The following is a 24,789-nucleotide window of genomic DNA, read 5'->3' on the forward strand; positions in this document are numbered from 1 at the left end:
CCAAACTTCTCACCCTATCTCTAAGGGAGAGGCCCGCCACCCTTCAGAAGAAACCCATTTCCACCGCTTGTATTCGCGATCTCGTTTTTTTGGTCACTACCCACAGCTCGTGACCATAGGTGAGGGTAGGGGCGTAGATCGACCGGTAAATTGAGAACTTCGCTTTTACACTCAGCTCTCTCTTCACCACAACAGACCGGTACTGTCTGTCGATCTCCTGCTCCCTTCTCCCATCACTCGTGAACAAGACTCTGAGATACTTGAACTCCTCCACTTGGGGCAGGGTCTCATCCCTGACCCGGAGTGGGCACTCCACCCTTTTCCGGCTGAGGACCATGGCCTCAGATTTGGAGGTGCTGATTCTCATTCCCACCACTTCACACTCGGCTGCGAACCGTTCCAAGGCGAGCTGGAGGCCATCACCTGATGAAGCCAACAGGACCACATCATCTGCGAAAAGCAGAGATGAGATCCTGAGACCACCGAAGTGAAAGCCCTCCGCCACTTGGCTACACCTAGAATTTCTGTCCATAAAAATTATGAACAAAATGGGTGACAAAGGGCAGCCCTGGCGGAGCCACCAGGAACAAGTCCGATTTATTGCCGGCTTTATATTACCATAAAGGGAAAATTAAAACGCTGATAGTCAGTGCTTGACTGGAACTTTAGATTCACACATAGCATAAACGCACTACTGGCTGCTGTTCATCTGTTTGTTAACACAAAAATCGAATCAGCGAGACACATGGCAGCAATTCATTGCCTTTAGGCATGTTCAAGACGATCTGCTGAATTTTAAGTCGAGCACCACATTGGTGATGAAAGGTGATCTAGGTGCCTTTGAACATGCCATGATTTTACAGAGAATGGTCTGAAAAATTGAAAATATTCAGTGAGCAGCGGTTCACAGGAGATTGGAGAGACAGCTTTGAGTTTATAGGAAGGCAACAGAAACTCAAAACTACTTATCACAACTAAATATGCAGAAGAGCATCTCTGAATGCAAAGCACATCAAAGATTTAAGCAGACTGGTTACAGCAGCAGAAGACCACACCGAGTGCCACTGATGTCAGCTAAGAACAGAAAACTATGGTTTATGTGGATTCACCGAAATTGAACAAGAGAAGACTGGAAGATGTCCCCTGGTCTGATAGGCCTGATTTGTGCTGCATCATTCAGAGGTTGGATCCATCCCAGGTTCCAGCTGGTGGAGGTGGAGAAGTGTCCAAAGTGACCTTTAACTTACTGTTGTTGGAAGTTTAATAAACATATTGAAGAAATGTTCACAAAGAAAAGCAGAATAATGAAAGTCTCTGATTTCAGTCAGTTTGGGAGGCTGTTGGTATTTTGTTGGCTCGTTATTTACCCTGAGTAAAACTGTGAGGTGTTCCTTTGAGGTGTATGAGTCACAGGGAGGTGAGGACCACAGACAGAAAGAAAGTTAAAGAAAATGTTTATTGTTTAATTATGAAATCAGTTCTAAAACAAAAACATGAGTTTTTAACCCATTTTTAAAGGCATCTGTGCTTCATATGAAAGAAATGATAATATGCATTAGTTTTCTGCCTGGAGGTCTCCCTGATCAAACGCTTGATTGACTCAGGGATTTACCTGGCCGACAAAAAAAAGAGAAGAAGAGAAAGTGAGAAGGGTCCCATCAATCTTCAGTTCCTCTCCGCTAGCTCTTCTCCTACGTCATCCATCGTTTGTGTCCTTGCAGTTCAGTTGTGTTTTTGAAGTGAACGTCAGGTACTTGAGAGGGGAATTTCTCCCGAGGGTGAAAGTGTTTTCTCTGACCGATGATGGGACAAAAAAAACTGATACGATCTTGTCCTGGCGCCTTCAGTTGTTATATTTTGTGCCTCTAACTCTTCCTATTTTTTTAACCACTTCACACAGGTATGATTAATGCATTGAGCTTACAAAACATGTAAATACGATCTAATATGAATACTAAATACTGCAAGATTTGCTTCAAGATGTATTATGAGTACAAATACGAACGGAATTGAGCTCTAATATGCAAATGTAGCTTAAAATGATACAGAATGAGGCCACAGACAAAAGCAAACAATCTTAAAAAGAGGGACAATAAGCTCATGGGTGAAACATTTAAACATTAACTGCTAATTTGTTTTGTAGCTAAAACTGAAACATCATGAGTCGATAAACATTCTAGCAAATTTTATGTGTGCTCTTTTTGTTTTTGTTTGCTTGAGGAGGTGCAGCTTGCAGGATTTCATTAAGGAAAGCTCCACAGCCACGTCTGAAGCTGCAGGAGAAGGACAGCTGTGTTATGGAGGCTCAATGCGATGCTTCAGCCTGCCCCGACAGGCCGACAGTCATTAAAGACACACACACACACACACACACACACACACACACACACACACACACACACACACACACACACACACACACACACACACGTGCCAGACTCAAGACTGCACACGTCTTTGACCCAAAACTTGGATGAAGCAGCATCATCAGTACTTGCAGTATCAGAAGTACTTGTAGTAGTTGAAATACTAGCGGTGCTATTAGGAGCAGTAACCATAGTAACAGTTGCACAAAGGACTGCTGCAGCTGTAATCATGAAAACACTACATCTAGTCAACTCTTCACTCCCTCCATTAATCTCTCTCTCTCTGTGCTCAAAATAAAGCTTGCTCAACCTTCTTCAGTGCCCCAACACACACACATTCTCTCTTTCTCACTTGCACTGCAAAAAGGTTATGAAGATAACAGTGTGTGTGTGTGTGTGTGTTAATGTTGACAGGTACAGAACATAATGACCCACATTTCTTAACTTCATGCCCTCTCTCTCTCTCTCTCTCTCTCTCTCTTACCTTTTAAGCAGAGCATGTTGTCCTCACTCGCCCGGCGTCCCTCAGTATGACACCCAGTATATTTGTGTGTATGTGTGTGTCTGCGTTTGTGAATCTGAGATGACAAAGACTAGAGGAAAACACAAGTTCAAACTCAGATACCTCCCTCTCTCCCTCTGTCTACCCTCCCTCATTCTACCACAATAAAAGCCTTCTCCCCTCCTCTCTCCCTCCTCTCAAACCAATCCTCGCTCAACCTGAAATTACTCTCCCATCACTCCTCCCTCTCACTCGCTCAACAGGTGACCTTTAACCTCCCCATTAAGATGAGTATTTCTGCTTTGATAAAGCTTTGATCCACTCACTTCAAAATAAAAGCCCGGTCTGGTGTCATCTGCTTTGTTTTAATTTATTGTTTAACGTGTTTCTGAGAAATCAGCCTGTGGTGTGTATTACACTTTACACTTTACACACACACACACACACACACACACACACACACACACACATATATATATATATATATATATATATATATATACACAATGTATTGCTTCTTATATTTTAAAACATATAATTATTCTTTCATTAAGAAAAACACATGTTATTGAAAAATGGATGTGATGGAACTAAGGTGGTGTTAAAGTGAAGAAGAATTTGAAGCAGATGGTGTGGAGATCAATAGGTAGACGACCTGCTCTATAATCTTGGCCACAACCGGTGAAAAATGGGTGGGGGTGGGGGGGGGGGGGCTGAATTTGTTACAAAGTAAAACACAGCGAAACTAATCCAGTCAAGCGAAACTGAAGCCAGGACACCGACTTTATAGACCCCCCCCAAAAACAAAAAACAAAAAAAACAAAACAAAGCAAAACAAAGCAAAGCAAGCAAAGAAAAATAAAATACAAGTGACAGGCAGTAAAGAAGACTAAAAGAATTTCAATCCTACCTGTATGAGCGATGACGAAGCAGTGGATGACAGAGATGTAGTGCCCTGCTTCCTCAGCAGGTGGTGGGTTTCTGGAGACAGAATCAGCCTTATTAATCACAGACTAAGGAGCACACGCTTCAGCCTGATTATAAAAAAAATTCTATATTATGTATCAGTTTCTTCTATTATTTTTATTCATTTATTTCTAGTTCACTTGAAACTGTAGGCTAGTTTGTCTGAGTTAAATATCACCAGATCCGGACGATTTTATGTTGTTTTTCCTCTATAAACGAAGGAATGTCCGACAATTATAAAACACTCCAGAGATCTCGCGATAATTGAATACTAGACGAGAGCCTGGTTAAGGGAATTTTGTGATTGGTCAGTGGCGGACGGCTGAAGTGAGTTGATTGGCTGTGCTGGAGGTAAACACGGAAAAGGGCGGTAGCGGAGAAGCTGCTGAGCAGCCCGGGGGGTTAGCCTAAAAGATGGAGATTTAATCCGGTTTAAATCTTTCTCCTGAGTGGTTTTATTGTCGCTTCAGGTTCAGGAACTTTGTTACAAACTAACACAGCCGGCGGTGGAGTCAGGTGGGTGGAAAAAACTGGTTAAATGTGTAGTTTTTAGTGCAGGCAAGCCTGTTAGCTGCGCTCTTTTATCCCATTGATGTGAACAGCGTGCAGGAGCAGGGTTACCGTTATCTCAGTCCCAGGATAAACCGGGATGAACCAGGATAAGGTGACTTACTCAGGAGACAAATCTCACTCCTAAATGTGCTTAAGTGTTCAAATTGTATCACTGTTAATGGGGGGAAAAAGCTTAAATATTAAAAGAATCCGGTTAAAGGTTGAATGTATTTGATGAAGATGAGTTTACAAGCTGTGGAGGGATGGAAGTAAAGAGACGTCCAAAGTACCTGGTTGTGATTTCCTGAGGTGTTAGATTATTTTAATGGAATCTGTTTATTTATTTTTATATATATTTAGAGCTGCTATTTTAAATCGGACTATAGTGAAAAACAAAAATTTTAAAAATCACACATTTCTGCTGCGTGTGTGACAGCAGAGCTCACACCACGAGGGAAGATGATTCTCATCCCACAAGTTAAAGCACACAGCACAGATTTTTGCATGTAACGCGCACAATTTGGTTTCGGTAAAGGTCTAACATTGGCTGTTTTTAAAGCTTTGTATTCCTGGTTGAAGCAGACATAAAATATACTTTCTGTTGAAAAAAAAGTTGTTACAAATTCACACTGAGCAAATATTTCGAAATTGGATAAATCGAGCCCGACAGATATTTTGCTATTTCCCAATCTATTTATAACAAGCAATAAAGAAATGAAAACAAAAGTAAAGAAGAGACAGGAGAAACACCGTTCAACCATGTTATGACTGTTGGTGTTGCATAGTTTGTCCACCAGAACGCACTCTACAACTCCCGTGTTAGCAACATTTATTTGGATCAGCACACATACAACAATCAGTTGATCAGAGCAGAGTCAGGCAGAAGCTATAGGAGAAAATAAATAACTACTTGTAACCAATCGTAGAGAAATCTGTTGCTGTTTCGTGTGTTTTTTAAAAAAAAAAATACTACCAGATATGTTGGAATTATCTGATTATTGAAATCACTAAATATGCATTGATCCCAAAAATCCTGTATTTTTGGCTTTGATCGGCCTTGTGTTGGTGTCTAGTCCAGGTTGTATAAACAGCTCCAAAACGAAAAATTGTGTTGACAGTGGAGATGTGAAGGTGTTCATACCAAAATAAATCTGTGTTTGGTTTATTGGTAAAATATGGCTGAGACAGTGTTGTTAATCGAATTCATTTTCTCATTCCAGGTGAAAAAGCCCTTATCTTTATTGAATATAATATTTTAAATAATAATAATAATAATAATGATAATATTTTAAAAAGTAAAAAAAATGTCCAAGAATCAAACATTTAGCTTTAAGAATTTTTTATCTTGATCTTAGTGGCAGTTTTCTGAGCTCACCTGGTCCTTACCTGCTCTGTACAATCTTTGCAGGGATGTCGGTTATCATACAGACTCGTGGCGAAGTAGGCGGGGGTGTCGCGGCTCACCTCCAGTGCCCCCACTGCGGCCATTTCTCCAAGAGCCACGCCCACCAGCTATCCCACATTGCGGCATCCCACCCCACCTGCCTTGACGGTGTGGTGATGGGACGCCTCGGGAACATCCTGATTTACCAGAGCGGCGCCCGGCTCTTCCACTGCTCCTACTGCTTCTACACCAGCAGAGACTTCACCAAGCTCTACAAGCACATCATCACCAAACACTGCATGGATGACAGGGACGGGGGAGGCGACAACGGGAGCGAGAAGGGTGACGAGGAGGAGGAAGAAGGGAAAGATGCCACTAAAAGAAAGCAAACTATTAAGACTGAGGAAGAGGAGGAAGAAGAAGAAGAAGGGAAAGGTGACGCCAAAAGAAAGAAGAGCAATGAGGAGGAAGGAGAAGGAGGGAAAGATGAATCTAAAATAAAGAGGAGCATCAAGACTGAGGAAGAGGAGGAAGGACGCAGGGACGTCCTGAAAAGAAAGAGGAGCAGTGAGGGTGAAGAAGACGAGGAAGGAGAGGGGGTGGAGTCGGTTAAATCCGAGTATGAAGACAAAAGCGTGCTACTGTTTGATGGCGCCGGGTACCGCTGCCTAATCTGTGGTTGGAAGAACAAGCTGAAAGCTGTGGGCGTCAGCCACGTGGTGCGCAAGCACAACATTCCCAAAGCGTATGCCAACCAGGCCATCAGACATGACGCTGCCGCGGCCAACCAGACGCAGAGTGGCGGGGGGGTGGAAGAAGAGGAGGCGGCGGTGGCCGGGCTGAGCGGTGAGCTGCTGAAGGAGGAGATGGAGGCCACGGCCAAAGTGGTGCGCTTCATCTCCAACCGCTTCGTGTGCCTGATGTGCGGCTGGAAGACCAAACTCAAAGGTACCCACTAACGCACGCAGCTCAACTCAAACTGATGCAGATAAAAGTCATGAACTCGAGGTCCCAGGTACGAATCCCTGAACCTGCCATTCTTTCTAATGACCAGCAGGGGGCAGAAAGCAGTTATTACATGTATATGTAATATAACACTTCTGTACTACTTAGCGTTCTGTGGTTGTGGTAACTTAGGTAACCCTGTGACGTATTTATCAACTTCATCATTTCTCTTGTATCGTCCTTTCTTTAATTGGTAGCTGCTTCAGTTGTTTGTATTAAAGTTGAAGAACTTTCCCTCACATCTCTGCTGGTTACTTTACCCAAATTTTACTTATTTGATGTTTGCCAAGTCACTGCCACTCACTTCCTGTTTTGAAGCCCCATTAGAGTCTGACTTACTTAATGTCATTCTTATTAAACTGGATGCAGAGACTGAACCTGCAGGTTTTGAGGTTTTGTTAATTATATGAAGCAATTTGCTCTTTTTGCATCGCTTTGGACCAGACGGTTGGTTGCTAGTGATCATGCTAGCCTCCAGTTGCGTGATAGTCAGAGACGGAGGCCGTGGTCGACCACCCTCCGAAGCGTTTAGTGTTTTGTAGCCGTTTAACAGACTGTTACCTGGAGGACTGCACCAAACTGGGACAATAAAACTTTGTGGTGATACACTGCCCCCCGATGGTAACATTTTAAAATGTATTTAGAAGAGACTAACTACAAAAATGACCTTTTAATGTGACATTTAAAGCTTGTATGCATGGCACAGATACCACATCGGGCTGTTGCTTTAAATTTGTAAATATGAGTTAAAATCCCAGAAATAAAGAAAAGCAGACATAAAACGCCAGAAAATGTAAACACAATCTTTTAATTATGTGTGCCTATGCCAAGAGGCACACATATTACTATTCGTCGGATTTATTATTATTATTATTATTATTATTATTATTATTATTCTTCAGTTTCCGCCTGAAATTTTGCAGCGAATCTCGCCTCGCAGTTTTGAGACAAGCTTCATATATGTTACCTCATTTTGTGCGGCTGGATCAGGAATGGTGTGCTATGACTTTTGGTGTTTATGACTATTATAGTTTTTTAAATATTAATATTTTAGTGAAAATTTTCCCGCGCTTCTCTGCCAAACAGTTTTGACAATAGGGTTACATATGTTAGATCATTTTGTGCGGCTGGAGCTGGACTAGTATGGTATACACTTTTGGTGTTCATGACTTTTATAGTTTTTTAAATATTAATATTTTAGTGCAAATTTAGAAAGATTCTTCTTTTGGCGCCATAGAAACAGACTTCATTTGTGGTGTGTTGGCTCCATCTTTTGGTCCCACTGATACAAATTTCAAACTTCATTTGTGGTGTGTTGGCTCTCTCTAGTGGTATGCCGGGAGTAGTACGGCCTGTCTACCCTTATTTGGATTACCGTAATGATGACAATATCAACGGTGCGCACAGCGTCGCTGCTTTCAGGAGCCATTGGAATTTTTAAGGTTGCGCAAATCATTCAAAAGTTACGGTAATGCTTGGTGGAAAACTCAATATCCCACAATTCATAGCACGCCTCTGCCGAGTCAAACAATGGCGGCCATCACTTAGTTTTTATTTTCCTCTTAATACTGTTTCTAGGTCACAAAATAAACTTTTAAGATATTTTCAGGCGAGAATATAGGTGTGTAAACTTCAAATATCTGCTCATTTTGTCAAAACATCCCATATTAGCGACAATGTTCTGACGATGTCGTTTCTGCTTGAGGCTAGCTGGCTAGTGTGGCTAGCGCGGCTTTGCTAACAAGCTACAGCCGGCCTGGATGACAGTGAGAGCGGCTTACTCTGGTTTCACACCCGGTCCTTCGTAAAGTCTCGTGGTCACAGCTGGACTTATAAATGATTTATTTATTTATTCATTTTAGTAACGGTATAAACAGTGAAAGGTGGTGGATTGGCCAGATGTAAACTTCAAATATGTGCTCGTGTTACCAAGACATCCCATATTAGCTCTGATGGTTTCGGTGCCTGCAAAGAGCTAGACAGCTAGCTAGCTAACTGGCTGTCTTTTTGACTCAGGGTCATAGCTGGACTTATTTTTCGTTTTTATGAGCCGATGAGGGGTTTTTTTTAGTAACGGTACAAACAGTGAAAGGCGGTGGATTGTCCAGATGCTGGTCGATGTGGAAAAAATAACTGAGTTGTTTGGTGGTCGCTGACGCGGAGCTACAACCGAGGGCAGCTATCCACCGGTGTGTGTCAGACAGAGCATGCAGGGAACGAGGCGGCGAGGCGACCGCCGATCAACCGGTGGTAGATCGTGGATCAGGGAAACCGAAGGCAGGAGAAGCAGACAGCTGCCGGTCAGAGCGTGAGGTGAACTGAATTTCAGGTAAGAAGTTATGAACTGCACTCTATTTGGGTCAGATATAAACCGAGTTTAGGTGTAGTTTGGTGGAAACCAGGAGATGACCTTACCGAATCATCAGAGCTGAACTGGTGATGGAGAAACAGGTTTACCTTTTTTTTAGGTGACATGAATGAGTTGAAGGGAAGTTATGAACTGTTTCTGAGAGAAATAAACACCAAGCTCCTTTTTTATTTAGCTGACAGCTGGTAACTGTGCAGGGGCGGATCTAGCAAAGCTTTTGCCAGGGGGCCAGGTAGGGCATCTTACAACCAAAGTTTGTATAATAATACACAAGATTGGCTGTAGACCATTGTTAATCATTCAGAACACTGTGTAAAAATAACAAAAAACAAAAAGTGAATGCAAAAGTGCATAAATATTTATTTTACGTGATTGATGTGTGTGGCGGGGCGTGGTCTGCAGTGCCGCTGCAGGGGAGGTGGACCCACCTGAGCGGCATCTGCAATCACGCCTCTCTGGCGTAGTCTGTGCTCTCTCGGCTGTTTTTTGGGTGTGTGTCAGGCTGTGAGTTGAAAAGCTACAGCCGGCTGTGTGGGTACACCAACCATGTGTGAAAAGTGGTCCATAACGTAATGCTTCAAAGCGTGTTCATGCAAACATTGTCGGGTCTGCCGTGGTACAATGGGACTTCTGCTCATGAAACTATGTGCACAGCGTCTGCAAATCGGGGCTGTACAAAGTCACTTCATCTTTACCCAAAATTGTAAGCTGTCATCTGTGAGGTGCGAGCGGTGTTTGTTTTTACCATAGTTCATGGTGGAGAATGGCTGCTCTGCTGAGTTTTGCTCTCTGTAGCTGTATGAATGGCAAACTACACTGTTTACCAGCGGCATAGGCACACTTAAAATTTCTTCTGAAATTTTCGCTTTCTAGTTTTATCTACTCTTTAAGCTGACTTCTGTAGTATTCTTTTGGACTTTGATGAAGACTAGATATTACTTTTTTGCCTTATTTTTATGCAAATTAATATATCTTATAACAACAGCAACATCAAAAGAATTTTAATCAGCATATATTTCTTTTTGGTTGTTTTTTTAAGCAAACAAAACTAAAAAAAATAAAAATCTTTATCTTTTTCTTTTTTTCAAACAAAACAAGCAAACAGATAACTAAAAATAATCCAACATCAAAAACTACAGATTTATGTTTTTATCTTCATCTGTGTCGCCGCAGGTTTCGCCATCAGTCACGTGGTGCGTTGCCACGACGTTGAGCGGCCGTACAGCTGCAAGGACTGCAAGCGCAGCTTCTTCCTGCCGAGCCGGCTGCAGCGGCACATCAGCTCCGCCCACCGGCCCGGCCGCTACGCCTGCCCCTTCTGCTGCTTCAGGTCGCACTTCCTGGGAGGCTTCAGGAGACACTGCAGCCGCTGCAACGCCCGCGAGGAGGAGGGGGATGGCGGTGAGGGAGGGGCAGTAGAAGAGGAGGACAACGAGGAGGAGGAAGAGGGAGAAGACAAGAAGGAGACGAGAAGGGAGAAGAAACGCAGAAGTGCGGGGATGGTGGCGGCAGTGGAGGACGACGATCAGGACGAAGACGACGAAGACTGAAAAGGAGGAGTTACAGAAGCAGGCGATACTCCACTGAACGTTTTAACCTGCAGAGAACAAATATCTGTTTCACCGAGTCCAAATAAACTTTTTTTTTACGACTTGTCTGCTTTAATGAAGCTTCGTGTCTTAAATTTGGAGATTCGGGTGTTTGAAGCTCGACTGTTTCAAATCACCGACTGCAAATGAATTTGACGGCGTTTGTGGAGTCTGCTCACATCATCAACATCTGGATCCAACTCTTTAACAGACAGAGTTTGTGTAATTACACCCAGCTGAATGTAACCGCTGGTTTAAACTTTATTATTCACGGTTTCATTCACAGTTTAAGGCAGCGGTCTTAAAGATTTTAATCTAAATGCACGTTTGTTAGGTTACTGTTGGATCTCACAGCAGTTTGTCTCTGAACACGATTTCTCATCTGACTTGTGTCCATTTAGCTACCAAACTACACTGAAAAGACGGCAAACGTGTTTAAACTTATCACTGCCAAAACTTTTGGACACAACTGAAATTAAAAACTAATATTTTCAGCTTTTAAAAGGTCAGAATTGAAAGGTTTGGTAATGATGATGTGACGCATTCACATCGGAAACCCAAATTTGAGTCTTACGCGTCACTGGTCTTGACACTTCAATTGATTTTTTTTTATACTCATGTATGGATCACCATTAAAAACAATTTGTTTAGGTCTAGGAACCACTCGTGGCCTGTTGCTTTGTGTTTTCTTGGTTTCCATGGTGATGTGTTATCAGGAAATAAGCTTACGTTAACATAAACAAGGTTCAAAGTCGTGCTGTTGTCTGTAGTGACTGCATTAAGTTACTGAACACTTACTGCTGCTTCAGTTTTATATTAATAGTATTAAGCTGACAAACCGAGTGGACCTTTATTGTGAAGTAGCCAAAGGAAATGCAACATTGGTCAGCAGCATTTACCACTATGGTCCAAGAATGATTTTCATCATCCATCCTAAAATGTCTGGAGGAGAGAGGAGCTGACAGAGGTCAGTGTATGTACAAAAACACTTTTTTTCTACTTTTGGATCTGGATGACATCACAGAGAGCAAGTCATGTGAGGTAGGCCCCGCCTACCTGCTGATCAAACCTCTTTGTAAGGTGCAGCCAATTGGAAAAACTGGCTGCTAAGACAGCCTGTGGTACATGTGAAGCTCTTCTAGAGTCTAAGAGCTTCCAGGAACTGGCCAATCAGAATAAAATCAACTTTAAGGGAGCTGAAACAGTTTGTTTTAATCTAATGAAAGCTGTAAAAAGGGCAGGTATCTGAAATAAACTCAATCTTTAAATGGCTGGTGAAGTCTCATTAAAGTTCTGGAGTTAATCTTCGTACAGTGTGTCAGAAAATCACCTTGAAGCGAGCGTGTAAAAGTAAAGAGACTCAGCAGCAGTGAATATAAGATTTATTTAATCCAAACATACAAAAACAAACCCGCTGACTGTCCCGCCTCCACCGGACAGAAAGGAAGGAGACCTGCTTTAAGATACCAACTCAAATCTAAGAAAGCAGCGTGAAGCATACAACACTTTAGCCCCCAGATCAAAGAAGCCCAAGTCCTCTTCTCTTATCACACTCTGCCTGCCATTTTGTGTACACATTATTTTGAAATAAAAAAAATTTTGGTTGAAAAAGCACAATAAACCCAGTTTTTTTTTTTTCACTGCAGCAACTTAAAGCCATATGACTACAACTCATCTGAAAGGTAGCATATCATCTAAAGATGCAAGTATTTATTATTTTAATAATTTACTTTCTTTATTGTGTCTCTCTCGGGTTTTAATACTGGCTGAAGGTGTGATTTACTGGCACATGACAAAGGATAAGCACCAGATTTAAGAAGCTGAAACCATAAAAATATGCAATAAAACCTTTGGCTGTGGAGATCTTTCCTTTTTAATAACACAGATATAACAGCTGCACTGCTCAGTTTATCCACCAGGGGGAAGGCTAATGTTGAATCGCCTCTCTCAAATTAAAAAAGTGTCTCATATGAAAGCCTCAAATAATTCCCAAAAGTTTAGGCTTCAGACATGCGAGACGTTTGAGTTGTTGCTCATCGCTAATCCAACGATATACCTGCTGTTTACTAACACACACAGAACAGGAGCACTGCCAAATCTGTAAAGTAGGGGGCAGACTACAACTGGATTATCCTACTGAAAGCAACCACTTTGATTTACAAGTGACCCAAATTAGAGTTAATTGATTATTAATCATTTACGGCAAATTTTAAAGGAAAAATCGGAATGTTTGATTTCAGGTTTTCAGATTTTCCTTGTTTACTTTTGTAGGTGTTGAATGTTTTTTTTGGATGGAAAAAAGCCTTTTGATGAGGTCACACTGGCTGGTTGGTGTTTTCTAGACCAAATGACTGCATGCTGGGATGAAATGACCACACACATACTGAAATTTGCTTGCAGCGTCTCTCAGATTACACTTTAAGACAGCAGCATAACATCTTTTTATCCGCAGATACTGTAAAGTCTCACCGCTAGGGGGCAGAATATTGCAGAATAACATATGTTTGAAAACAATCTCTCTGTCATTAAATTTTGGCTAGGAAACCATAAAAAAACTAAATCTATCAGTAGTTAGGCTTAAGTTTCTGCCGTGGAAAAAACAAACACACGGCTTTTCTCATTTAAAGAAGGAGAAGCATTATCCCTCTGAGAACTAAAATCTTATGGACAAAAGTAACAGCCCCACATTTTTTCCATTTCACAAAAAACCTCCAGATTTAAGTCTCGTAGTCGACACAAATCGGCTTTTTTCTTATTCTAAACTGGAACCTGAAGCCACTGACGTCAGTTTGTTCCCTGCTGTGTTTGTTTGGGAGCTACAGATAACCACGATGCTCCTTTAAAAGGTCAACGCCAGTGGCGTCCAGCCCGTCTCATCCTCACTTATCAAACAGTGTCCTGACAAAAGCTTAAACACCCAACAGAAAAAGACCATTTCTATAAAACTGCACCTTCACATTTTGATTTTGTTTCACTGGCAGCTGGAAGTTGGTGCGACTCAGTCCCCGTATGGCTCTGCTTGGTTGGTTCATTGGTACAACCCGTCCCATAATCCCCTGCTGTAAGTCAATCAAAGGCCATACGGAAGCTTAATGTTCATCGACTCAATTACTGACATCAGCATGTTACGGTATTGGAAGGTCAGAGGTCAGATGTGTCGAGGACACCATGCTCCCTCCAAGGTAGCCATGTTGATTCCCCTAAGGTCGTCGAAGTCATCGCCGTCTCCATCGCAGTACTCGCCGTCGTGGTCGTCGTCGTGGTCGCCGAAGCGAGGCGTGTAGCTAGCCAGCGCCTTCTGCTGCTTGGATCAGACGTCATCGGGAACAAAACAGAAGAGACAACAGAGAGCGTGAGCAGCAAGTGCTGAAGGTTAGTCTGAAGCTGATCAATGACATCATTAAATGAGGCGACGCCTACTTCAACCCTCCAATACAGAAGCAAGACACCGTGTTGGTGGCTGATTTGCACGTCTGTACCAGTTTTTTACCTGTTTGCAGTGAATTTTTAGGTCACTTTTCAGCCATTATGTGTTTAAATTTTGGTGGTCTTTGCAGGTACTTTATGGTGCGCTTGGACACCATACTGGTATCACACCATACCAAGATATTTAGAAAGCCTAACAGTGTCACTAACACTGACACAGATGTTACGCTGAAGTCATGTTTCACTAAAAAGCCACTAAAGGGCACCCCCTCAGCAGTGAACAGTATGCTGAGCTCAGTGAGTTGTGCAAGATAGCGACTGTAAGTAGTAAACAGTGTAATTAGTAAACTCTTTAAAATAATTTTAGGCTTGATTTCTTTGATAAAAGGCAAGCCAGCCAACCCCGGTGAAGTTGTGTGACGGAAACACTTCAAACTGGGCCTGAAGTCAGCTCCTGATGTTCGCTGTCTGCAGCAGGGGTGCTCTCAGCAGCTAAAATCAAAAGAAACTAAAATCTGGACTAATGAACCGGGTTAACAGTCAGACTCTCTCAGTGTAGCTAATGATTTTCCATCACCAGCAGCTCAGCCTGCAGCTTTTACATTTTTAAACTCAGACTGCAGAGAGTGAGAGATGCAAGATGCAACAAACCTCCAGAGTACAGGGGACTTTTAATTTATCAGATCTCCAAAGATCAAAATTGTTCTGGGATCTGAAACTGAAGCGATCACAACAGCCAAGTATTGAGGCTTCATTATAGATAAAAAACGCTAATGTTTCCAAGATTCCAAGTTTGTTAGGAATCTTGTTTCCCCCTCCAGGAAAGGAAACTAGTGATTTTGGTAACTTGATTTATTTATTTGTTCATTTTATTGGATTATTGGTTCTTTATGAATACAGCTGACCAACACCTGAAGACAGCACTGTGGAAATCATGTACATCACTGTATACGTACAGAGCTTCCTACTGATTCTTTTAATATATACAGCTCTGCTTGGGTAGGTTACTTCTTATCTCTGTACATGCATGTGTAGAAACCATAATCAGCTCATCCTTCTCCGTGTTTGATTCCAGACAGTTTACATTTGCTGCACTTTTTACCTGGAATAATCTCCAGTTAAGCACAAACAAATTGTCACAGTGGAAGATTTAAGAATATTTTAAAGCATTAAACAAACAATTTCTTGACCTTAAAGTTGCTCTTGTCCTTGATATCATCTTGGTGTTCTCCTCATCCTCTTACATTCCTGTTTACTGCCCTCAGCTCACTAGGGTAAAGCTGTGCTGCATAAACCTGGAAGTTCGACTTTTCATTTTGTCTCCCTGCAGTACGCTCTCAGCCACTTCCCTTTGCAGTTATCCTGTCTTTGTAGTTCCTTTGTCTCCAGTTAACCAGCCATGTACATCAATGCCAGATGTTGAAAATAAACAAATAATTACGTTTCAGTTTTGACATCAGTCTAAAACCCCCTGAAAGTGTCTTTTGATTTTCGGAGCATTGCAGAACCTCTTACCGTTCGGGCCACGGGTCTGAAGGGGGGGCAGACCATGTGGAAACGAGGTATGGCCACGTGGAAAACTTCCTCTTTACTTGCTATGACAGAAACAAATATGAGAACAGCAGCAAAACATCTGGGAGGCGTTTCTGTTACAGGTGGAGGTAGTTACCAAGTCTGTGGAAGGTGTAGTGACCCTCCATGTACTCTGACGAGGTGGAGAAGGTCGTGCAGCTGGCGTACTCGTGTACTTTTCCAGGCGTCATGACCGGGAACTCCCCTGCACAGATACACACAGACACATTCAGCAGCTGGTCTCAGCCAATCACAGTGGAGCAGCGCAGGTGTGATGCGGGCAGCGTACCGACCACGCCGGGACCCTGGACTTCCTCCACGTTGCCGTCGGAGGTGGTGATTTTCCAGTAGCGGCTGTCGAGCTGACAGGCAGCTTCAGGCGAGGCGCTGCTGGACATTTCTATTCTGAAAACACACGCCGGGTCATTAAAAACTGGAAAGAGGCGGCGAGGGACACGTCAAGCAGAAATGAAGGTACCTGATGCGGTAGGTGAAGAAGAAGTGTGGCGGATGGACGGACGAAAGCTCTGGCAGGAAGGAGGTAGAAACGGAGACGGTGATGTCACCGGTGGTTGCCACGCAGCTTTTGTCGTGCACATACCTGCAGAGCAAAATCAGCTTTGAGCTTCACAGAGGCTCAAATACACAAAACACTCATTTACGTATGCGCGACTCGTAGTTACCTGAAGATCTGGTCTCTGATGATTGGATACTCTCCCGTGACGACGTTGTGCACATAGGTCGTGAACCACTCCAAGAAACATGAGCCTGAACACACAAACACTCACAGTTTGCCACGTTTTCATGCTCAGGGTTTCTGCAGCTTTCACACAAAGTTAAAGAATCACAGAGAACAAACTGACACAAACTTATAATCTGTCTGGGTAATTTATCCAAGTGGAGAAGAGAAATAAATCAAGCAGCTGCTGAAACGGTCTTGTGTTTAGGACTTTCGGTTCGGTCTAAAGTAGCCTATACCTCAACTTTATACAAATGAATCAAGAGTGGACGACTTGAGTCAACTGTTCCTGCAAACCTGAATCTATCAAATCACACTTCACAGCTGGAAACGTGGACAGTACCTGGGTTTAGTTAAACCACGGCAAAGATGAGTAAGCGCAGTGATAGACCCGCCTCTCACATGATGACAGCTGTGATGTGTTCCAGCACACTGTGATGCTCAACTGAATGTAGGGAATTCAAATGTTGGCTTTAACTCTGTGAGATTACTCAGAATCACTGCTTGGCCTGTTGTTTCTTTCTTTATGGGCTCCACCCTGAGTGTAGGTGACACCAGCAAGAAAGCAGTCAGAAACCCTCAAATTCACCTGCATCTTTATCTGCTCTGGGCATTTTTTTCCACCTTGAAACTTTCCATGTCTACATTAGCCGTCTGACAGTTTGTTCAGCTCAAAGATCTATCGATCTATCAGCCCGAGAACCTTAAACCACTAAGAAACCTGCAGTGAGTCTGTCAAGTTGGTTGACCGCTTGCCTTCATTTTCTTCTCATTGCATCCATCTTCAGACGGTGAGCGTGAGGGAGGAGGTTCGTCTGCCTATCTTTTGCGACTGCGCAGTATCATCTGTGGAGAATTTACATTACAACTATGCCACGCCCCAGGCAACGGACTTCAAAGAAGCATAACAGGAATAACTTCTTGGCCGCCGGATCTCCAGCTGTCCGTGTCCGCAACGGAGTATAATTAAGACCTCAGGCATCGTGTTTCCTTTAATGATGTGAATTTCAAGGCACTTTTGGTTTTCCGTTTGCTGTGTGGCTCCAAGACCCGAAGCAGAGTTTTTGTTAACGAATTTAACTAAAGAAAAATGGGTTATTTAAAAAAAAAAAAACTGCATCGAACAAAGCACTCTGAGAGCACAAACGTCCGCCTACTTTAAGAAGTTTGGACTGCAGTAAAAACAACAGCAAAGTGCAGGGTTTGTTATTTGCTCTGTTTAAATCCATTTTAACACATCTGACATAATGTTGAGTATGATTACTTTTTATTTGTGTGGATATAGAACATGTATTAATTTGTTTAAAAAAATACTGAGTCAGAGGTCAAACATGACATTTTAAATCTTTACATGACCTTCTATATGTTAATATACACGCCGAGTTGACCATGAAGACTTGAACATGAGCTTTCTCTACACTTCTACAAAGCAGAATTCAAAATTTTTCACGTAATTGTGATTACAGGTAGAAAGTTTATTGTGACACCTGAGAGAATTGGACTGTTTTGTTTGACGGACTTTTGGACCTGGAAATGTTTAATGACATCAGACTGAATGAGAAGACAAGTTGCAGAAAATCTTGTGACATCCAGCTTTAGAGTTCGACAGCAGGGCAGCAAAAACAAACAGATCAAACAGAGAGACGAGCTGTCACAGTTAAAACTGAGAGGATAGTGAACAATGGGACACTTCTTAACAATGTTCATCTGAACTCCTCTGAAGAACTATGTGATAATAGAATTGCACTCAAATACATTATCAACCAGTCAAATACAGTTAACTGACTGAACGTACAGAAATGTTCTACCGGAAAGCTTACAGGACACTTCAACAGGTTTAAAAAGACAAAAAGTAAATGAAACGATTTTTTTTCCTAAAACTGATTCAGCATTAATCCTAAAAACCTTTTAACAGTTCCTCTTCAAACTTAAATATCACTTAAATACTCATTGCACAAGTTTTTCACAAACTGTAAATACCAACTTGTCTTAAATTCTCTAAATATTTAATATTTGTTTTCTCTTTATCATTATTATTACTGCTATTTTCTGTTATTTTCTTCTTAATTTAACTGCATACTTCTATATGCTCATGTAAAGCTGACGAACACGAGCCAAAGAATTTCATTATGGGTAAATGTGGCTACACTGTTTATCTGTACATGACAATAAAACTTGAATCAGCAGTGCTCAGAATGGTCATATAGGGTTCCTGTTTCTGTTCTGTTTGTGGTTTAAAATAATCTGAGATTAAACTGGAGGCATTTTTACGGGTTTACACCTAAATTATGCTTCAGTTTGGTCTCGTACGGCTTAATTGAAAACCCCTCTTAACCCAACGTCACAAACTTCCACATAAGCTGACGTGCACCAAGAAATGGGACTACATGTCGGGTTGAAGCAGCCCACGACGACTAAACGGTGTAGAAGGTTATAGCGTAGGGTTAAAAAGAGCATTTGTGTACATTATAATTTGATGTACAAAAAATGTAGATTTCCTGCTGAAGCAAAATTGAGGCATCAGTCTCAATTTTGATTTGGAGACACAGTTGGTTCTAAGCGATGTTTAATTAAGATTTTAATAATTTAAGTATGTGGTGTAGTTTTAATATTGAGCCACTAGATGGCACTGATGTCAGCTTTGATCAACATGTCAAACTTGCAATTCACTAAATCTTGTAAATCTTCCGTTTCATGAACTTTGGAGAACAGACACCCTGATCACAGCAATTCTACTGAAGCTGAAAGAATCTGGACTCTTACCTCTAAGTGTTTTTTGATTTTAGGAAAAGTAAGAGCGCTTAGACCAGAAATTATACACATGGTCTGTCTAAAAAGTCACCTGATCAGTGACAGGAAAATGAAAACCCGAGTTATCTGCAAGTTGAAGAACTTCCTGACCTAAAACCACAATTCATACTTTCAAATGTTAAATAACATTTTCTGAATATAACATTTTCTAACACAGTTGCCGATAAAGACTGGCGCTGACCTGTGATGAACATGTCGATGGCTGAAGGATCCTGAGCCGTCTGATCCTGAAACACAGAAAGAAGAAACAGTTCCAAATATGTCCACTGAATGCTACAGAGCATTTACTTTGAAAGAATAAGCAGACAGGAAATGTGCTGACCGGGCAGGGGTAGAAGCTCTCAAACATCTGGCGCCCCTCAGCAGGCTCCAGCGCCATATACTGACTGAGGCCGGTGTGGAAGCAGAAGGTGAGCGGCAGGCAGCGCCTCATCCCCTTCCTCTGCTGGAAGCCGCCGGCCGCCGTCTCCACATCCAGCAGCACCTCCGAGCGGTAGTGGTTGGACAGAGACATGCTGCCCATCAGCCTGAGGACAGAGAGACAGGTGGAGAGGAGGGTGAGACAGGTAGAAGGGGGCGTGGCTACAGTCTGTGCTCTCAGGCTGACACTGACCCTGGGATGACCAGCTTCTGACCGTTGTGGATGCGGTAGGAACAGCGGTAGTCGTCTGGGAGCTTGCAGCCGATCTGCGCCTCGATGTCATTCAGCTCCACCTCGGTGGTGCCCTCTGAAGACAGAAAGGGGAAACATCACCTTTAAAGGCGATGCTAATGAGCTGACAGATATAAACAAAAAAGGTTTTCTTGTAATTTATCTTCAGGAAAGGTCAGAGTTCACATGCAATTACTGATTATCAAGTTTTATAGAAAGAAGGTGACGAGATCTGTGAATGACTGGCACCTTCGGTGAAAAACATGAGCAGAGAGCTAACCCAACAACTTTCAAACATCAAGAAACACTTTACAGCAGAACTTTGTTTTATTGAAGCAGAAACAAAAGAACTTGATTCTTTTAGCTCAAGAACAAAGAAAATTTGGCAGAAACATGCAGATTTCTCCTCGTTACACTAAAAATGGCGGAGATGTGAAAGCAAGCCTGAAGCCATCTGCTTCATCTGTCATAAAATAACGAGTGAAGCGAGCCGCGAAATTGTTTATTGCTCAACTGTCTGTTGACTTTACTTAAGCCTCTGAAAACAGGAGGCCGTGTTTAAAATAGCTGTAATTCATAAACAGCTAATTCTGTACTTTAGTTAAACTGTTTGAAACAAAACTGAAAGTCTGGATTTTAATCACATATTGATTGTTTCGTGTAAAATCCACTGTGGTGACGTGCAGTGAACTTCAGGCTTTGTTGATGCAGTGAGCACAAAGAAAGCCTGGATATGTTGAACTTGCTCCACAGTTACACTCCAGCGGATCCTCCAGCTAAGGAGGACCAAACACACAGACAGATGGTAGGTGCCCTCGTGTGCAGTATCCTGGTCTGGATGTCTGGTGCTTTAGAGAAAATATTAAAGACTCTCAGTATAGCTTGAAAAACTTTTCAAGTATAACAAGTAAACTGAAATCCACTGAAACTGCAGGTAATATTTAATTTGGATTTACTGAGAATAAAGTATAGAAAAAGATCTGTAACAACATCTTTGCACTAATAGCCTTAAATTTTCATTAAAGACTAAACTACAAACTCGGAAAGAATCTTTTTGTTAATGAAAAACGACACTTTTATTTTATTTTCAAACCTATATTTTTAAAAGTCTAGAGTTCTGGTGTTGCCTTTCAAATTAAAAGCCTGGCTATTTCCAGTTTGAACCATGTGATATCTGTGCGAGCTGTGGTGCATCCAGCTGTTGAACTGTTGTGTGACACCTTTGAGTGATGCGATCATTCGTGGACACCTCTGCTGTAGGAAGCTCTTGAGCTGCTCCCACGCCCTCTTCAGCACTGCGTAATACTGGATGTACCGGCCCAGATCAGTGTAGTACTGCTTGAAGAGGCAGAACCAGGACACACCGCTCTGCAGTCGGTCGTCACTAAGCGAGCGTACATACAGAGAGAGAGAGAGAGAGAGACAGAGAGAAAGATAGGTGAAAAGTCAGAGTGCGGCGAGGCTGCGGCGAGGTGTAAAACGTGTCAGGGTGAACTCACTCTGTCAGCAGCCAGTGTTTGCAGCACTGAGACTTCCAAAGAGGATTGTGCTTAGAGAGCTCGTTCAGGCGCCTGCTGACAAAGCTGCAGCTGAGGAGGAGGGAGAGGGGGAGGAGTCAAATACAGAGAGAGGAGTTTTATCTCAAACACATCTGGTGGTTTACACGAGAGCAAACAGATATAATGACACATCCTGAAAACTACTCAACTTTATTTAAAATTTATGTTTATTTAAAACAATAATTTTATTTAAACCTGAACAACATATTTAACTTTTTTATCAACTAGAAAAGTTTTACGACATATTTATGTACCTTTACTGCAGGAAACCAGTGTGCCTTAACTGTAATAACCTTTCTGCTATAATAATCAGAACATATTTGTGTTATTTCACTGAAAGAATCGGATATCTGTGTACTTTTATTACATGGATTTAATGCGCTTTTTAGTACTTTGATAATAAATTTCAGTAGATTAACATGAAAAGGGTTGAGGCTAACAGACATGCGCAGTAGGGGACGTAAACAAATAGTTAGCAGCTGTTAGCATGCGGCTAACTGTAAAGTCTCTGTGTTGGCTCTGCGCTACGTGACAGATGCCATTAAAGTTACATTTTCATAAATACTTGCAGTAAAACACTGATAGCACCTCTTGTCACAACTCTTTACTCAGAATTACAAGAACAAAAATTAAAATAAAGGAGCTCGCCTAACGAGCTGCTGTCGTTGTTATTAGCGGTTAGCCTCTAGCCTGCGTTTCCTCCTGCAGCTTGTGTAAGAAGAAATCAATCGCGTGTTTTCTTCTTCCTGTCCTGGCTGCACCGTGGAGGTGTGGGATACGTACTGCATCAAGTCCCTGAAGTCCAAGTAGGATAAAATGTGCAGCAGCGGGTCTGTGGGCAGTTGATCCATCCGCAACTCCGTGAAAGCGGCTGCCATTGTTAGCAGTAGTGACGCTGTTTCTTCTTCTACAGCGTTTAACGGCTGTTGGTGAACTTTACCTGGTGAACTTCTGTACTTTACCGCCACCAGCTGGTTGTCACTGTGGCTAACGATGTTTAATATTTATATATTTTTTGACTTATTTGGTGTAAAATTTTGTGGCTTCTCTGTGCACTCTTACCTGTAACCTAAATGTCCATAACAAGACGCTGTCTTGCCTGGTCTCACTGTGGAAATGTTCCTCCCTCTTACCCGTCCTTCCTCCCTAGGAGGAGTCTCTCATTCAAGGGAAGAGCTCACATGTTCCAGTCTTTCCCAGCGAGGAGTGCAGAGTCATCGTCTTCTCCTGTGTTTAAATAAACTGTAAGCTTTTATTTTATTTTTTATTTCACACTTTAATTATTTAATGCATGTAGCAATGAGACATAGGCACAATGGTGCTTTAACAATGCTAAAGTCTGTAATGTTTGTAATGTTTGTAAGTTGTTCGACTGGAACTTTTGGATCACTTCTCTTACTGAGACAAGTTTCATATCAATGTGAGTACATTACGTTTAAATCTAGGTTATTTTATATTACACTATGCTGATTGTTTACGTGTCAGCGGCTGAGAAAAATACTTATAAATACTACTTATAACGAAGTATTTTCACACTGTGATGCTTTGTGGAAGTTAAACACACCTGGCAAAGGGCCAGTTTGGCTTTAGGGCTCTTCAGCACACAGCCTCTCTGTGCTGGTGTCATTAGTTTCGTTTCCTCTAAGGCTGGAATCAAATGGAAACTAAAAACTTAATTCAGCTTAATGAAATGAAAACAAGATGCATGATGAAAGGTGTGATACAGAGAGGATCCGACCTGACACCACACGCATCAGGAAGGATGAAGTCTGCAAATAAAACATGGTCTTTATTTACCTAGTACACATTAGTAACTGCAACCAACTGCTGGCTGTGCCTGGCTTTAACGATCAGTCTCTCTCACGGCAGCAACTCTGGTATCTGGTAAAATTGTGTTCTACTGACTAAATTTAATTAAAATGTCATGATGTATGTAGATTTGGTTGAACCAAAATAAATGTATTACGTGGAAAACCTGCCATCAATCAAATTGAGTTCATCCAATGACTAATTTTTATGAGTGTAGGAGGCAAAAAGCTGACAGCTTGGCTCATACGGGTGAGTGAGGGTTCCTGCAAGATGATTTAGTTTGATTTGCATGTCACTGAGTGAATGAAGCACAGCAGTAGGATTGTGACACACGACCCACAGATGGACACTTCTGCGTGTGTTAGTTCAACAGTGCTTTATTTACAATCGGGATTGTCCCTGCAGTTTCTGGCTCCTGCCCCTCCGTCACTCCCGTTGTCACTCTCCCGCTTCTTTTCACTGCAAGACATAAGAAAAGTCTCTCCTCATCAAGTCATTTCCGCGCACCTGTTCCTTCCCACCTCTGTGCCGCCCTGTGAGCTCACTGCATCACCCCTCCTCTGCAGCAGGCCAAAGACCAAGCCCCCGCCACAGCGATGTTTCATATATTTGGTCACCAGGTTTCACACATCTCAGGAAGGATTTAGTCCCACTCCTTTTTACAGAAACTCTCTAAATCCTTCAGGTTTCTTCCCTGCTGACTGTCATCTTAAAGCTTCAGCTCTTCACAGATTTTCTATTCTGAGGTCTGGAGACTGGCTAGGTCACTCCTGGACCTTAATTTACTTCTTCTTTAGCCACATCTGTGTTTCTTTGGGGGTATCCCTTGGGTCATTGTCATGTTGGAAGGCTTTATGGTACACGGTCTTAATTGGCTCCTTGGTGCAAGGAAGTTGTCCTGTGCTCTAGAAAGAAAAAGACTCAAAAATAAATAAGACTGTGTTTGCAATAAAAAATCCAGGGTTTGCTGCTCAACTAGAAGTGAAAGCAAGTGAGAATTACTATGTTTTTAATAGTTTTTTAAAAAATGGTGGAGACTCTGGGCATGTAGGCTGTTTCCAAGATTTGGAGTTGCCATCGAAAAGGCTCTATCACCTCTAATTTTATCCTGGATCTTGAGCAGTAAGTTTATAGATCTCAGTGCTCTGGTACAAGTGTAAAAGATTGGAAAAGATCAGTTAAGTAAGGCTCATATGATTGTTGGGTTTTTCTCTATATGTATTATTGTAGGGTCTACCTTACAATATAAAGCACCTTGAGGCATCTGTTGTTGTGATTTATGTTATATAAATAAAACTGAATGAATAAGAATAGAGCGTGATAGAATTAGAATCCCAAAGCAGCTTTATTAGCTCTACAATCTGAAAATCTTCTGTGGTGTTCTGTTCTAGAGCAAAGCTGCAGAGGACCGTAGAGCTGGTGCTGATGGATTCGCCAAACCAAGCAGCTTGCTCAGCAGGTAGGAGCCAGTAGGCTATTTGACAAGATG

The 24,789-nt window shown here is 42.1% G+C and overlaps 2 protein-coding genes across 3 annotated transcripts; one reads left to right on the plus strand and one right to left on the minus strand.

The window, feature by feature from the left end:
• The first annotated feature begins 4,210 nt into the window (after nt 1-4,210).
• LOC134620381 (zinc finger and BTB domain-containing protein 47-like) lies at nt 4,211-11,984 on the plus strand. Its single transcript, XM_063466540.1, has 3 exons — nt 4,211-4,350; nt 5,795-6,718; nt 10,317-11,984. The coding sequence occupies exons 2-3, from the start codon at nt 5,797-5,799 to the stop codon at nt 10,691-10,693; spliced, it is 1,299 nt and encodes a 432-aa protein (XP_063322610.1). The 5' UTR covers nt 4,211-4,350; nt 5,795-5,796; the 3' UTR covers nt 10,694-11,984.
• A 1,354-nt stretch (nt 11,985-13,338) lies between these two features.
• fbxo3 (F-box protein 3) lies at nt 13,339-22,412 on the minus strand. 2 transcript variants are annotated; one of them, XM_063466537.1, is made up of 12 exons: nt 22,275-22,412; nt 21,432-21,521; nt 21,153-21,316; nt 19,894-20,008; nt 19,603-19,807; nt 19,462-19,507; nt 16,414-16,498; nt 16,209-16,331; nt 16,020-16,135; nt 15,828-15,935; nt 15,674-15,753; nt 13,339-14,036 (listed from the first exon to the last, which is right to left on the minus strand). In XM_063466537.1, exons 1-12 carry the CDS (start codon nt 22,367-22,369, stop codon nt 13,881-13,883), a joined length of 1,383 nt encoding a protein of 460 aa, XP_063322607.1. In that variant the 5' UTR covers nt 22,370-22,412; the 3' UTR covers nt 13,339-13,880. The 2 variants fall into 2 exon arrangements, with proteins under 2 accessions (XP_063322607.1, XP_063322608.1); XM_063466538.1 differs by having other exon boundaries at nt 13,339-14,033; nt 22,275-22,411.
• Between the last annotated feature and the right edge of the window lie 2,377 nt (nt 22,413-24,789).

The sequence above is a fragment of the Pelmatolapia mariae genome, linkage group LG23 (genome assembly GCF_036321145.2).
Source record: "Pelmatolapia mariae isolate MD_Pm_ZW linkage group LG23, Pm_UMD_F_2, whole genome shotgun sequence".
NCBI classification, from domain to species: Eukaryota; Metazoa; Chordata; class Actinopteri; order Cichliformes; family Cichlidae; genus Pelmatolapia; species Pelmatolapia mariae.

Coding starts and splice junctions, on each gene's coding strand:
- fbxo3 (XM_063466537.1), bottom strand. CDS start 22,369: ATGGCAGCCGCTTTCACGGAGTTGCGGATGGATCAACTGCCCACAGAC. Junction 19,508..19,602: donor AGAGCTTCTACCCCTGCCCG/GTCAGCACATTT, acceptor TCTGTGTTTCAG/GATCAGACGGCTCAGGATCC. Junction 16,136..16,208: donor TTCTTCACCTACCGCATCAG/GTACCTTCATTT, acceptor GTGTGTTTTCAG/AATAGAAATGTCCAGCAGCG.
- LOC134620381 (XM_063466540.1), top strand. CDS start 5,797: ATGTCGGTTATCATACAGACTCGTGGCGAAGTAGGCGGGGGTGTCGCG. Junction 6,719..10,316: donor CTGGAAGACCAAACTCAAAG/GTACCCACTAAC, acceptor GTGTCGCCGCAG/GTTTCGCCATCAGTCACGTG.